Source organism: Podarcis erhardii (assembly GCF_964252035.2).
Source record: "Podarcis erhardii genome assembly, chromosome: 5".
NCBI lineage: Eukaryota > Metazoa > Chordata > Lepidosauria > Squamata > Lacertidae > Podarcis > Podarcis erhardii.
Genome location: NC_138509.1, coordinates 50,410,248 through 50,426,345, shown reverse-complemented (window position 1 = coordinate 50,426,345; position 16,098 = coordinate 50,410,248). Strand labels below are relative to the sequence as shown.

At 38.5% G+C, this 16,098-nt stretch overlaps 1 protein-coding gene across 3 annotated transcripts in view; it reads left to right on the top strand.

Moving 5' to 3' along the window:
• ATRNL1 (attractin like 1) overlaps positions 1-16,098 on the top strand; it is a 514,893-nt gene that overhangs the window by 64,239 nt on the left and 434,556 nt on the right. For all 3 annotated transcript variants that reach the window (XM_081863641.1, XM_081863642.1, XM_081863643.1), the window contains exons 5-7: positions 48-256; positions 9,954-10,128; positions 10,809-10,896. In XM_081863641.1, the coding sequence (XP_081719767.1) occupies positions 48-256; positions 9,954-10,128; positions 10,809-10,896 (472 nt within the window). The remainder of the gene's footprint in view (positions 1-47; positions 257-9,953; positions 10,129-10,808; positions 10,897-16,098) is intronic.

Sequence of the window (16,098 nt, the reverse complement as noted above, 5' to 3'; positions counted from 1 at the left end):
TGTCATTTCTCCATTTCCTTCCTTTCTTCTGATCTTCTTTATTACAGAATAAATTCATGTCCTAATAATTGCTCAGGGCATGGAAAGTGTACAACTAGTAGCTCCATTCCAAGCCAGGTGTATTGTGAATGTGACAAATACTGGAAGGGAGAATCATGTGATATTCCTTACTGTAAAGCTAATTGTGGAAGTCCGGATCATGGCTACTGTGATTTGACTGGAGAGAAACTCTGTGTGTGCAATGACAGCTGGCAAGGTGAGTTGGAAAAATCTTTCCTGAAAGCTGCTGCCCTACTTGAAATGTCCAGAGCGTCTATTATTTATTTCTTTTTCAAATTATTGCTACCTACACTTAGGCGAGAACTCAGAATGACATCTTATTCATCCTCTGTCATTGAATGACAGAGGATGAATAAGATGTCATTCTGAGTTCTCGCCTAAGTGTAGCCTAAGTGCTTTATTTAAGCAAGAGCCTCTGGATTAAGGCCTCGTCCCTTAGCCTCAAGATGGATCTGGTTAAACATTTAAATAGATTTCCTACAGCTTGTTGCTTGAGCAATCCAACTTACTTTAACCTGGGACACCTCCTATTTTATATGCAACTATTTTAATGGCACCTTTGGAATATATTAAGTACACCAGTTTTCTGTTTTTTCTTCAAACTAATAAACACACCAGTGGCTTTTAACATGCACTCTCTCCCCACATAATTAGGGTCATTTACTCATTGAGCTTGTTTATGCAAATTCCCTACCATAGAGTATCACTTAATTGACAGGTGTCCTTCAGCCATATTTTATTTACAGGGATAATGCCTTAGCCATTATCTCTTGGACTCTTTGATACTGTTTGAAGCCTGAGTTTATGTGTAACTATGAACAGTCAGGAAATGTCATGGTAAGCAGAAGCTCCCAGGCTGTGGAGCAGTAGCTGCATTTGACAGGTGAACCTACTTAACTCCAATGTTAGGAGCTAATATTTTGATGTTGAAATGATATGAAGGTAGTGGTTGGGAAACCATCTCTTAAGACACTTTCACTTGATCTCGAAGACTGAATGTTAGTTGTTACAATCACAAATATTTCCTTCTGTGTGCGGTGCTCAAGAGAGTGGCAGCTATCTAGCTAGGTGTGCTTGGATGAAATAGATTATCTAGACTGAATTCATTCTGGGTTTAGGTTGGTGTTTGGAAACCTTGATGTATAACTTTGGATGTTCTCAAGCATGATACCTTGTTAGGCCTGCCTTGCAGGTCTGGGTTGGAAGCCATGGTGATACAGTGGTTGCACTTGTTACCTGTAGGGATGGTTTCAAAAAGCAGTGTTGGGGGATTTCTGCTTCAGCCAGTAGACTTTGAGTTTTTGAGTTCCTGCAGAGTTCCATCTTATCCTTCAGGTTCTTTAACATCAATATGAAGTTGCTGGGTGAGGTTACTGGGGCATTTGGAGATGGGTGTCATTAGTCTCCTTGTCAGCTGTATCAGGTGAAGCTGTGAAGGTGCTGAACTGCTATCTGGGCTTGGTAATAAACCTTTTAGTACAGGGTATAAAGAGAATATTTAGTACTATACTGTGTTTTTCCGAGCAATTGTGACATCTGGTGGATACTTTGGAATGAGCATCTAGTATAGGAAACAGAATTATGAAAGAAAATAAAATTAGTATTCAGGCACCTTCTAAAAAGTTCGTTTAAAAGCAAAAAATATTTCTGATATGGTAGCTCAGTATTCACTGTAATATTGTCCATTCAAGGTTTTTGTATAGGCATTTAGTAATCCCTAGCTTACTATATCTAACATGCATTAGAATAGCAATACTAAAGATGGGATATACAGAAAGAATAGAAAGAAATATAGTTTTTTGCTTTTCAGCCATCCTCTGCATGTCTTCCCCTATCTGTACTCAAAAAAACAGCAAAAAGCTTGCGGATAAGAAATCCAAATACTTGCACTCAAGTATTTGTAGTGCTTTCCCTACTACTGTCTCTGAATTCCATAGGAGCAACTCAGACATAAAATTATATCCACTTCATATAGTAGATTGACCATAATTAATACCACATATTGTCAATCTTTTCTCCTTTTCTTTTCTTTTCTTTTCTTTGCTTTGCTTTGCTTTGCTTTGCTTTGCTTTGCTTTGCTTTTCTTTGCTTTTCTTTTCTACTTTTCTTTTCTTTTCTTTTTTTGACCCTTGGGTACATTTGGTATTCTGGGAGTATGCAATGGGACAGTACTATCTATACTCCCTCCCTCTCTCAGATTTCTCCCCCTTCCTTCCAGCTTCTCCCATGTCAATTTTTATGTACATTTCAGATCTGAACTGCTGATCTAAACCTTGAAAAGCACACAGAGCTGAAAAAGGATGTGGGCAAGAGTGGTATTCTTCCAACTCCTCCCTTCAGATCTATATATTTTCCAAGGGGAAAAAAGTAACCATCCTCAAGACAAAGGGATTAGTGGATGGTGGGGGTGGGAAGTGGAGCTCAGAGGCTTTGCAGATACCAGAGCGACATTATAAAAGCTTGCTGATCTAGGCCATTCTAGTCTAGAATCCTTTTCTTCCTGTGGTCAACTGGATGCCTGTGGGAAGTCTGAGCAGGAATGCCCTTAAGAGCACCACTACACCCATAGTAACCATAATGTCAACTTTGGAGCTAGGCAATTTACAAAGACTACAAGCTATTAGGTGTGTCATCGGTAGTTCCCTTCTTTTGTACTGAGTTTTGTGATGGGTGTACATACTCCATCTGCTATTCCCTAGGCTCTAGGTTCAAGAACTGCTGTAGGGTCAAGTGCTAATGTTTCATTGGAATATTCAAATTTTATTGATTGTGATTGTATAGGAAATGATGTTGTGATTGACTAGAAATCTGCATGTATTAAGAATTCTGCTTTTTCAGGCCCTGTGTTATCATAAAATAAAATAGTGGTCAGAAACCTCTGGCCTCACAGACCAAAGTAGGCCATTTTCACCAAAGCACAACTACCTGCCTTACAGCTGATATCATACATAATTTCAGTTTTAGGGCTGGTAAACACAGGGGTCCTTAATAAATCAAGAGATGAAGCGCCATTAAGAGATGGGTATGTTTGGAGCTAAGAAGGTGGGGTGGAGGAAAAACTTTTCTTTCTTTATATTATATGAGCATAAATAACCCTCCACCCCAAAGAAAAAAGAACCGCCGTATTTTACTACACAAGCAGGAATCTAAAAACTGTGTGGGATGAATTAATGATGAATGAAGAGAGGAATGGTAAAGATTGGAGAATGGAAAAATTTTATGACGCAGTTTTAAAATGGCGTCTCGCAAGACAGGCTTGTTTAAGAAAGACGGGGGGAGGAGAACCAGGACTGTTTGAAAGTGAACGATGTTTGGAATTTGATCTTTAACCTGGCAGAGCCCTCTAGGAGATATTTTACAAGCCTGGGACAACTAAAGGGCAGACCGAAGATAAATTTTCGAAGTAGGAGTGGAATGGCGGCTGTCCCTATGAAATATGACTTATGGAGTGCGTAAAACCCACACAGATGATGTTTGTTCTTAACCTGCCTGTGAAGATTATCAGAGATCTCAAAGAAAGGAATATATGACAACAACAAGAATGAAGAAAGTAAAAAAGAGACTATCTGGATAGAACTGGATAGAACTGTTTAATTAATGCAGTAATAGAAGTGATGTTTGGATTCTCGTCCGGAGCTTGATGTATGGGTACCCCCAACAAAATTGAAAAATTTGGCTGTATAATTTGGAATTAATGTGATTTGAAATAATGTGATATCATTGGCCTGTTAATAAAAATTATGGGTAAACACAGGGGTCCTTAAAGTACTCTTCTGGTTTTTCCTTGGTAAGCAGGGCTTGCTCACAGCACTAACTACCTCCATTAAATCAGTCCGTTTTCAGGCATAGTTGGGATTCTGACTGCTTCTGCAATTGGACACTTTTCCTTTGCAAACAGTTTTGCTATTCAGCAGAGGAAAAATGTCCATTTGCAGGTGTAGTTTGAATTCAAATCTCACCTACAAATAGCAAAAGCCAGGTTTGCTATCTGTATTTATCAACTAATTTGTGCTGACAGTATGCTGCTTTGAAGTGGCTCATGGAGCCATTCTTTCTGGTTCTTGGAAGGAAAAATATTTCCCATCCCTGGCATGAAATCGTGACACAGCTGAGGGGATCTCCTTTTACATTCATCTCACCATTCTTTAGTTGGCCTGTGAAGATAAGGAGCTGTCCAAAGTACTGGAACGTGAAAATTACTTTTAACACAGACACACACCTATATAGCTATATGCATTCTTAGCTTAGTCTCCGAAGTTAAGTATGACACCAGGATAACTAATTTTTAACTTCAGACACTGGTTGTTTTAAATGTAGTACTCTGTGCTCAGATTCAAAAAGTAATTTTAGAAAGTAGAGAGGGAGGGGGAGGCAGGAACTATGACTTGTATGGGAAGAGTTAGTAAAGTTGATGCTGTAGTTGAACCAGTGTTTTAGTTTGGTATAAGGCAGCTTCTTATGTCCCCAAAGGAGAAGGAAGTTGGCAGAAAACACTTCCTACTATGTGAATAGAAAGAGTAACTTAGGAGTCAGGCTGAAGTCTCTAGGAATTATTTATTTTAGATGACACATCAGAAGGACAAGCAGGATATAATTTATCACAGCAGTTTACAGAAAACAAAACAAAACAAAACAGTGGAATCAATAAAATTCAATTATTAAACAACAGCAGAACAGCAGAAAAAAACCCCGCAAAGTCAAGACAGTAAAAATTGTCAAAGATGATAGGTTCAGCTTAGCATATGGGTCAGGTTCATTATGGCTGTTTTGCCCTACTGCAGTGTTATTCTCAAGAGCATCACCCCCCCCCCCCGTTGACATGACTGGATTAGAGCATGTAGTGAACATGCTCTCTCATAATTTTGCCATTGGAACTAAATAGATCAGTGGCTATTTTGGTAGTTGACAAGGTTTACAATAAAAATAAAGTATTATTTATTCCTGTTTTTGATATTTTCTTATTTGGTATAATGAAGTTCATTTACAAACTTCGTATTAGCAAAATACTACTATGGTTTCAGTTTGTGTTTGAAAATCTATTACAAGATGTATGCATTGCTTATATAGATATCTCTGGTGTAAAGCAATTCTGTAGTATAAATCTCAAATATATTTTTGCCAGTATCATGATGTTGACATCCTTCTCCTCACTACCCACCTTTATTTCAAGGAGCCAAGATGGTATACATGGTTCTCATCCTCATTTTAGCCTCACAACAACCCTGTTAAGTAGTATGAGGCTAAGAGATGGTGACTGGTCAAATGTCACACAGTGAGTTTCATGGCTGTGTGGGGATTTGTGGGGCTGTGTGGGGATTTAAACCCTGGTATGACATGTCCTAGTCTGACGCTTGATAACACAGTGGTTCCCAACCGGGGACCCGGGGACCTGAGGAGTCCACATAATGCACCCAGGAGGTCCGTGGCACCATTCACATAACTAAATCTATCATAAGAGATATTAAAATTTTCAAAATTGGAGGGTCCATGGCGTGGCATTTGAAAAACAGGGGGTTTATATTACTTAGCTAATTGAGAACCACTGCTGTAACACACTACATCAGTACCGACTCCTCTGGTTTTTTCCCTGCTATGGAAGAAAAAACTGTAAAAACTATAGCAGTTTAATGATACACCGTTTGTTGAAATATGCTACAAAAGTATATATAAAAGTAGTGAGCTTAGATTTTATGTGGATAGCTTTCTGTTTCTGCAGAGGCATAGCTGAGATATCAAATGAAAGATTTCTCAAACACATAGACTTTCCTTCCAAAGAAGTGTAGAACTAGGGGTCAAATGGCTAAATCCGTTTCTGGAAAACTTCATAAGACACCACATTTCTAGCATCTACAGGAAAGTGTGAAGTAACAAAAAGCCAGCTTGTAAAAGTCAGATTGCCTACAGCTCCCACTTGTCAGTCTTTACCTGTAGGTGAATTTCAAAGAAAGCAGATCTATTGTTTGTTTCACCTTCAGCTATAAGTGGGCATGGTGACATATTCAGTTCAAAGTGCTCACATTCTGAAGGTAAGTGACATTTAGTGGGAGAATGGAAGGAAATCATCTTTTCTCTTTTCCCTTTCATCCTTTAGTTCTTATTTGCCCTATTGTTCTCTCTAAACTATATTTGTTGTCCTGTATTTGAACAAGAGTTATGCTTGCAGCATTCAAAATTGCTCCATCAAGAACAGAAGTTATACATGTGCTAGGAAAACATCAGGTAAAATAATCCTGAAATAAATTTTAGTAGCCTCTTTTAGGCATTTTTGTTGATGTAGGTTTTTGAATGGCTTCTAGGCATTTCCCATGAGGTGTCCAACTAATGTAACAATTCACTTAATACAAAAGCCTGCTCATTTCTGTAGTTTGGACCACCAGCTACACATGTAGAGAAACCAAGGATCCAAGCAAATTATTTAGGTGCACCCAGGCACTTTCTTGGGCACACAGAACTAGCTGTATGATTGTTTTGATCCCAGCTAGGTGTTTTCCAGCATGAGAACAATCAGCAGCAAGGTAGAGCCTTTAAGGAGTTTATCCTTCTAACACATGACACACAGCAGAAATCTCTGGTGTTTTATCCTAATGATGCCAGCCACCAAGAAATACCTGCTGCTTAATCACCCTCCAGGATGTAGAGGGCATGCCCTAAAACTCAAGAGAGAGCAGCAAGCACATGTAGATTAAAACTATTGCAGGTAAAGGTGTAATCAGCTGCATCACACAGATGTACAGGCTCCAGGAAATGAAAAGCCAAGCTGTTCATAAATGCCTGGCACATATGTTATTTAATAATACTGTTACTCTTGTACAGCCAGTGGGTTTTCTGGCAGTACCAAATATATTGTTCTTAAAAATACAACACATAAATGATTTTTAAAAATGGACAACAATTGCTAAGGAGTTAGTTAATTATCTGGGGCCAAACTATGCATTGGTGTTAGTAAAAAACATGGTGGAGCCAACCAGATGCACAGTTTGCATCTGGGCAGTCTGCACAACTGAACTCTGCTCATTTCGCCTTTATGCTGTCCACTATGTGAGGCTGCAGACACTACAGGGATTAGAGATATTGCAGCACTGGTGGTGAATAGATTCCTAGTGCACCATGAACAACTCTTTTACAGAAAATGCCTCTCATTCTAACCAATTACAATATCTATTTCCATTTAAGTCTTGGGATGCACACACAGGAGCAGTTTAAAGTGGATTCATTGCACCCCATGGGTTCATGGGCTTTCCTTTTTTGTGTCATCTCCATTCAAGTAATAATAATAATATTATTATAATAATTTATTATTTATACCCTGACCATCTGGGCGGCTCCCAACAGATTAAAAACTTAATAAAACATCAAACATTAAAAACTTCCCTAAACAGAGCTGCCTATTTCCTTGATATCTGATGGGAGGGCGTTCCACAGGGCAGGCACCACAACCTAGAAGGCCCTCTAGTAGCCTACACTTTCCCCCCTTTAAATTTGTTTTTCTTGATTGGTGGAGTGTGGATGCATTAAATCACACTGTGTTTTGTTTTGTTATATATATGGCAATGTTTTGATGGGTGCTGTCACCACAACTCCCAGTTCTGCTTGCTCAGTGCCTGAGCACAGCCTAGCTATTCTGTTTTCTTCCGCTCAAATGAAAGAACATAGTGTGTCCAGTGCTACTGGTTGTTGCTGGAGGCAATTTTTCACCATTGTTTTTAAATTTTTAAAAACAATTTCACATTCTTAAAACAGCTGTGCAGACCTGCTCTTGTCGAAAATGGCTGCATTAAAATAAAAATAGGATTAGTCCTCACAGCTAATAGTAGGCAGGAAAGGAAAAGGGGCAAGAAAAAGAAAAAACACTTTCTATAATCCCACTTGCAGTTGCTCTTCCCCACCGTGCCTAGGCCATGTATGGTTATTCTCCAACCAACACAATGACTTTTTACGTTGGGCAGGGGAAGAGTCAGGAGATCTGTTGTTCCTCTACCTCCCTCACCATTCTTTGTCCTCAGCAAGGTAGATGAGCTGCTGGCTCTCTACCTGGTGTGGTCAGGCATGGTGTGTGTATGTTTCTCTCTGCGTGTAAATTTCATGTATTTCAGTTTTTGTTTTTATTTTTAAATTGGCCCTTTTGTCTACTATGAAACATAATTGAAAATTTAACTGTGGTGATTGTTCATAATTGTGCTATTCCATGGGCCTTAAAAAAAGAAAGAAAAATGTTTGCATGCATAGGTAAACAAAATCCTGTTTGCATACCCACAACAGACTTCAGGTTTCCTGAACTTCCAGAGGTCATGGAAATAGTAATTGAGAGATGGGACTACATCACACAGTGTAAATGCATCTCATTAAGCACTGCCTGCTTGGATCTGTGGATGGGAAATACTGAGATAGATTTTAATTGAAAGAGCTCATGTGTGAATAAAAGTGAACAAAAACACACATGGAAAAACTGGATCTATGTAACCCATGCACATATTAACACCCTGTTGTGTACACAACCTTTTACTCTACTTGATATATTTTAATTCACCTATATTTCAGTGAATTTTCCCCAAACAAAACATGATTTTGTTTTTTTCAAATAAATGGTAAAGTTCAATATTTTTCACAATTACTCTAAATGTTGTATGCCATGTCAAAGTATCAGATACTGGCATTATGTGTGTCTTGAATATTTTTATGACTTGCTTATTAAAAATTTGTTACACAAAAAAGTAAAAACATGTTTATTTAAAATTGGTATGTTTCAGTGCTTTGTATATATTTTACCACTTGGTGTCACTGTTTTTCCAAAAATACCCCTTCCATAAGTTAAAACTAATACACATTTGGTTTTAAACATATTTAAAAAAAGTAAGGGGACAACTTGCAATTTTAAAAACCAGGATATAATTTGTAAACAAAAGAATGTAATCGGTCTGTTAAGAATAATTGCTTACATGTTGATTCATGTAACTGTTGGTTGTGTGTATAGCTCAAGAACTTCTTTAAATAAATAAAATGCTTGTTGTTGCTGAAATGTGACAGCTATAACTCATAGTAGTCTTAAATCTGATTGAAGAACTTAGATTGTGTTTAGGGTTCTGATGAGATGAAGATTTGATCTATTCACTATCCTTTATTAAAGTAGAAATATAGGTATGGTCTAAGATTATGAACTGAATTGATTTCATACCTATGTCAAAGGCAGATCCATTAACTTGTAATGCTCTTAGGATAGTGTTTGGGTGGCAGAACTGTTTTAATAGTGTGATGTCAGATTTCATCTATAAATATTATTATTATTATTAACCTAAATGAGTAGCAAGTGTATTTGAAGTAATTTCAAATGTGTCGCCACAAGTTATACCGAAGTTTCTGTTCAATTCTCAGCAAGCTAATGAATTTTAGTTTATAGCCAAATCTTTTAAAGTTTGTTCAGATTTTCTTTTAGAACAAAGACTAATATGCCCAAAGACATTGAAAAAGAAGTATTTTGCTGGGGAACCCCCCCCCCCTAAATAAATGGGACTGTTTCATTTTTGCTTGCCATCATACCTAACCTTTTTTTAAAGAAAGCATATAAACTTCACACTACTATATTCCTAAAAGTCTGGTCCTATGTAAACCTTTGTTTAAAAATCATACGGCTTTCTGCAATGACTGTCCACTTATCTTTATCTCTTTACATTATTTATCTCTCTTCCCTCTCTACCCAACTACTAAAACTACTTTACAATATTTTACTTTTGTATGGATGGTTCTTCAGTGAATCTAGAGCAGTTTCTACAGTGAACATTGGTTTTGTCAGCATAGTTTTTCCATCTAACCTTCACATAATTTTAACACTTTTGCCTAGGAGGCTGTACAGCTCAGGTGTAACTATTTCTCCCCATTTTTTTTTTTTAAATACACAGGTCCTGATTGTTCTTTGAATGTTCCTTCAACGGAGTCATACTGGATTCTACCTAATGTGAAGCCATTTAGTCCATCTGTAAGCCGGGCTTCGCATAAAGCAGTTCTACATGGAAAGTTTATGTGGGTGATTGGGGGATATGCATTTAACTACAGCACATTCCAAATGATATTAAAGTAAGTAATTTCCTTGGCCTTTCATTACTGTTTTGTGTGAATTTATTGTTACTTAATAAATAGCATTTACCCTATACACCACCCACACCAGCGTAAAACATCCTAAACTTTAGGGTTCTCTTGCCTGAAGGATTCTAAACTTTGTAGCATTACTCCTGGACATTTTGCTGCTCAGGAAAATGAGGGAGTATGTTCTAGCATACATATTATGGTTTTCACACTGATAACTTTCAAATAGACTAGGAATCGAGATGAAGAAAGACATTGTCTGTTGAAAAGAAAACTGCTGTGAGAACATTTTTGCTACTTGTATTATCTGTTTTATACAAAGGAAATTAAGTTCCATTGACCCCAGCCTCTGGTTATTGTCCTCTTGAATTATAGTTCATTATTTCACCTTAGTAATATTCTTAGAGTTAAATGAAGTGAAATATAGCTGATCAAGTGGCTCATAGAATTCAAAATACCATCTTATGATTAGAATACATCTGTATTTTTAATATTTTAAAATTAGTTTTCAACTATAACCCCAATAATAGCCCAACTATAACAATTAATTCCCAAATTATATAGTTATGATGACTAAACTGAAAATAATAATTTTGTTTCCAAAATTTATTTACTTAGAATTCCCTTGGTTGACACATTTATTTATTTATATTTATTTTTACCCTTTTTAGTTATAATTTGGAAAGCAGCATCTGGAATGTAGTACCGGTATCGAAAGGACCTCTTCAGAGATATGGACACACTATTGCTTTATATCAGGTTTGGCTCATCTAGGGTAATATTTAACTTTATAAATTTCTGAGCTTTTGAACACCTGCATTGAAGTTATTTCATAACCATGCTTTAAACTCCATTCTTTACGGACAATTAATCTTTTTGGTCTATGTGGTCTTGTCAGTTCATTCTTTGAATGTCCTATTCATTTTGGTAGTTTCCTACACACTTCAGAATTCTGAGTAAAGAATTATTTTATCCTATTTTGCAGTAAATCACCATATTGTAAAAACCAGACGAAACCAAACCTTAGGTTATGAATTAAGCTTTTATGACCCAAACTGTTGCTGCCTGCCTTCAACTTGTGAGCTGAGCCCAAACCCAGTCTGCTGACCTTTAATTGAGAACATAAAACTGTATTTCAGATAGCTGCAATTGTACTGTTTCCAGCACATCAGTTGGGGTAAGGGGATCATTCCCAACAGTGACTAGCCATGTATGGAAATACAGAACAATTTGGTTCTGAAGCTCCACTTGGACTATGACTTCAAAGTTGTATGTTTTGCATTTGTGATTTACACTGGTTGAGCCGAAGAGCTAGTTTCTAACATTTCTGCTTTCTTCTTGGCTGTGTAGTAGTTAAGGTTGTAAAGTGGGCATCTATTTGGTAGGTACAGATCTGAACTTGATCATGTTTTTGAATATCAAACAAAAGGTTCCAGAAAATAGGAAGAATCATCACAAGGCTGTGGAAGGATAAATTAGATGATTATTTATAAAGCACTTTTCAAATTATTGTTCCATCCTGCAGATATTTAATTTCATTGCTGTAGTTTAGGTTGTAATGTTATGCAGGAATAACTGATCATCTTAAGTGACAGTTCGTTTAAAAACGTTTTAGACTGTGATCCTAAAACTACTGTCACAGCAAAAACAACATTTATTTCAATAAAACTTGCCTGTATGGTGCTTTGAGACTCAGGGTATTAATTTCATTCCTTTGCTATTCATCAGTACAAGGTCTATTGAGCACAGTGGAAGGAAGAGAAAATTATCTAATTGATAAGTTTGTCTCCCTGTATTAATTTGGTGTCTCTGTGCAGTTTCCACACAATGATTATGAGAGTCGCTGACATTCTGCGAAACTCATCTCCCCATCCCCACCCCCACTCCCTGTCTTTCATTTTGTTTAAGGAAAGCAAGAGATGCAGAGGTAGGAATATTTATTAGATGGCTCCTGGTTTAATATCATTTTTGGAGTTTTAGGCCAGTCACTTCTCTCTCTCTCTCTCTCTCTCTCTCTCTCGCTCTCTCTCGCTCTCTCTCTCGGGGGTGTGTGTGTGTGTGTGTGTGTGTATTCTGAAGTGCTTGTAATCCAGACATGATATTCATGTGGCAGTTGTGTCTATAATAAAAGGAAACTATTTAAATCTTTACCTGATTATTGTGTCTATAACTGAAGTGGAAATGTTCTGCTCTGAGTTCTGCCCTTCACTCAAAGCAGGCAGCATACTTAAAAGCCAGGCTCCTGATGGAAACGTAGGTGAGAAAAGAAGTGGTTAATGAAATGGTGCCAGGATGGTCATGGAAAACTTTATAGGACAGAAGAAGTTGAATGGGCTTGGCTTCAGTGAGAGGCAGGAGTAGACTCAGGCCTGCTTAGAGTCAGAATTGCTAAACAATGTGACAAGAGTAATAGGAAGGCTGAGAAACAGGGTAGCTGAGAAAACAGCAGGTGGTGCAGGCACCATGAATTAAAAGAAGAGAGTGGCAAAGCAGAATATGGGCCTGTGGCCAGTAGAGGCTATATACATGGATTATAGGAAGGAAGTGGTCAGGCAAGGAATGATGAAATACTGTAGGCAGTAAGTCAGGAAGCTCATAGGTTTGTACAGTCTTCATCACTGGAATCGCCTACATCTTTGATTTGCAGTGAAAGGCAAATTCTTCAAGGCATGCCTTTTTACTGTAATCCAGCATTTTGACAAGGGAAACATAGCTGGTTAAGTTATCATTTCTATCCATCTATTAGGAAGAGACAGATTTTTTATGGATCTGGCCCTGGAAATACATTCAGGGTTGGTAGACATGAATGACTGTGTGGAGATAGAAAAGTTTAATTTCAGACACTGACAGGAAGAGCCTAGGCTGAGTCACTTCATGCAGGTCTCTTCCTCGCTCTTTCAGATCCGTAGCTCATAAATGTGACATTGTTGTTCTGTAGTACAGTACCATTCTACAGTTTGCAGCTTTGGGAGGAAATGTAAAAGAGCAATTGATAATCACTTATGACCTCTCTTGGTAATTAAAGGAACAATTAAGTCATGCTGAGATTTGGATATATGAATAGCAGTAATTAAAAGTTGATAATAATTGCTGCAATGGCCCAAGGTGATGTGGTTAATTCATCACTGCCCATCAATAATGGGCAAGTTCACCTCGAAATCGGCTTGTCTTTTTTGAGTTTGCACAATGGGTTCTTGTAGCACTCAGAAACATGGAGTGTTTCCAAGCCTTTTTCTAGAGGTCGTAAGGATGAGAACTGTGAGGAAGTGAAGACTTGGATTTAGCCAATGTCACCTCCAATTTAAAAAAATGTACCGTAATTCAGTTACATTAAATGGAATTGAATTTTATAAGACAGTGACTCAAGCAAATTCAAAAGTGACCATTTGTATTACACAATGAAAATCAGGAGAGTCCCGTTTCTCAACTTTGTACCAATTCATCTGATTGGGCTTGGTTAACTTTCAATTTAATTAGATACCTATGTCTGTGCTATGGAAAGTTTGGGACATTTTTGATTAAACACTGAACAAAATTAGACCAACTTCAAGCATTTAAAAGGCACTGCATTTTTTCTGGAGACTTACAAATAAAAATGGTTTTGGACTGATAAGTAGCTCACCTACATGCACAGTAACTCTCCCCTCCAATGGACTGTGTGAAAATCCCCTTCCCCCATGTTCATCCCCTCCCCAATCACCATTAACACAATCTCTATTAACCATTAACACAAACTTACTCTCTGGCTTTCTTATCCATCCTCTCAGTCTTTTTCCTTTCTACTTTCTCTTCCTGCTTGAGTGTATGTTCCCTGCACGAAATGTTTGTGGCAAAGCTTCACTGCCACAAGCACCATACAAGATTGGATCTCCTCCCCACAGTGCTTTTCTAGGCAAACTTTGATAGTTTTGCATTTACACATCAGCTGCAAACTTCTAGGGAAGAGGTGGGGTGGGAAATCTCCAGTTACAGGTTAGATACAGCCCACAGGGCCTCCTCATCCAAGCACACTGGCCTTTCTCCAGGTCCTTTCCCATCTCACCCACTGCTCAGTCTCTCCTGCCCACCTGCTGATTGACAAGAATCAAAGAGCAATGAAGATAGGAGAAGATAGGAGAATTAATCAAGTCTTTCAGAGACAGTACAGCTGTACAGTGGTGCCCCGCAAGACGAATGCCTCGCAAGACGGAAAACCCGCTAGACGAAAGGGTTTTCCATTTTGGAGGTGCTTTGCAAAACGAATTTCCCTATGGGCTTGCTTCGCAAGACGAAAATGTCTTGCGAGTTCCTGCGGGTTTCCCCCCCTTTCCCCCCCTTTTCCTAAGCCCTAAGCCGTTTATCAGCTGATCCGCTGATAAACCGCTTATCAGCTGATCCGCTAAAAGCCGCTAAACCGCTAATAGCGCTAATCCGCTAAGCTGTCAATGGGCTACGAAAAGCCTCACGGAACGGATTAATTTCGTCTTGCGAGGCACCACTGTATACATTTTGTTTCAAGCATAGTCATTAGCTTGCCATGTAGAAAGGCTTCTCAGTATATTGAGCAACTTCTCCCACCACCACCCCCCACAGTCAGATAATAATGTAACACTCACTCATCTTTCCTTAGTAAGCAGCTGGAGGAGGAGTGATATGCAGAGGCCAGATGAAGATCTGTGAGTGGAGGGATGTCCTATCTGCCATCCTTAGGATCCTCCAGGAAACTTGCCAAACCAAACTTGCTGTAGACTAGAACTGGGGTGTGTAGCATAGCTAACTGTCGAATGAGACATAGTTTGCAGCAGCCTAAGGAAACTCCATCCACCTTGCTGCCTGCTCATATAAACAAGCCTACAGTGAGAGACTAGGATGCTGTCAGGAGTTTCTAGGAACCTGGTTGTGAGATATTGTGGGGGAATTATGAGTTTGTTTGGACTCTGGGTGAACTGAGAGGCTGAGAGGGGGAGCTGTGTCAGAATAAGTAGGAATTGATCTTGGTCTATATTTGTTAGCAATTTGTATCAATGTAATATTCTTTTTTAAATTTTTATTGAATTTATATACAGCCATATACCCACAGGTCTCATATATGTAACAATGTACATTTTTAATAATTTGTTGTTTAAGTTACTTATTATTGTTTTAGTTTTCTGTACACCCCCTAGAGATACTTTCATGTTTTAAGCAGTACAGTGGTACCTCGGGTTAAGTACTTAATTCGTTCCGGAGGTCCGTTCTTAACCTGAAACTGTTCTTAACCTGAAGCACCACTTTAGCTAATGGGGCTTCCAGCTGCCGCCACGCCGCTGGAGCACGATTTCTGATCTCATCCTGAAACAAAGTTCTTAACTCGAGGTACCATTTCTGCGTTAGCGGAGTCTATAACCTGAAGCATCTGTAACCTGAAGCGTATGTGACCCGAGGTACCACTGTATGTTGTTGTTTAGTCGTTTAGTTGTGTCCGACTCTTCATGACCCCATGGACAAGAGCACGCTAGGCACTTCTGTCTTCCACTGCCTCCCAGTTTTGTCAAACTCATGCTGGTAGCTCCGAGAACACTGTCCAACCATCTCGTCCTCTGTCGTTCCCTTCTCCTTGTGCCCTCAATCTTTCCCAGCATCAGGGTCTTTTCCAGGGAGTCTTCTCTTCTCATGAGGTGGCCAAAGTATTGGAGCCTCACCTTTAAGCAGTATAGAATGGTCTAAATAAACAAACAAACAGTATTGTCAAAGATGTAGGGCAAGTTGGGTTTTGATTAGGTGGCACTTGGGGTCCTTTCCAACTCTACAGTTCTATGAAGTTAAGTTAAAAGAGCAAGGTGTCCTCACATTCCTTTATACATTTTTTCAAACGTCTACTCAGAAATAGTTTCACTGAGTTCAGTGGAGTGTACTCCCAGGTAAGCAGGCATAGGATTGTAGCAGAGCTATATTCCTTTGTTTTGAAGACTGCTTTTCTACCTAAACTGTTATATCATAAGT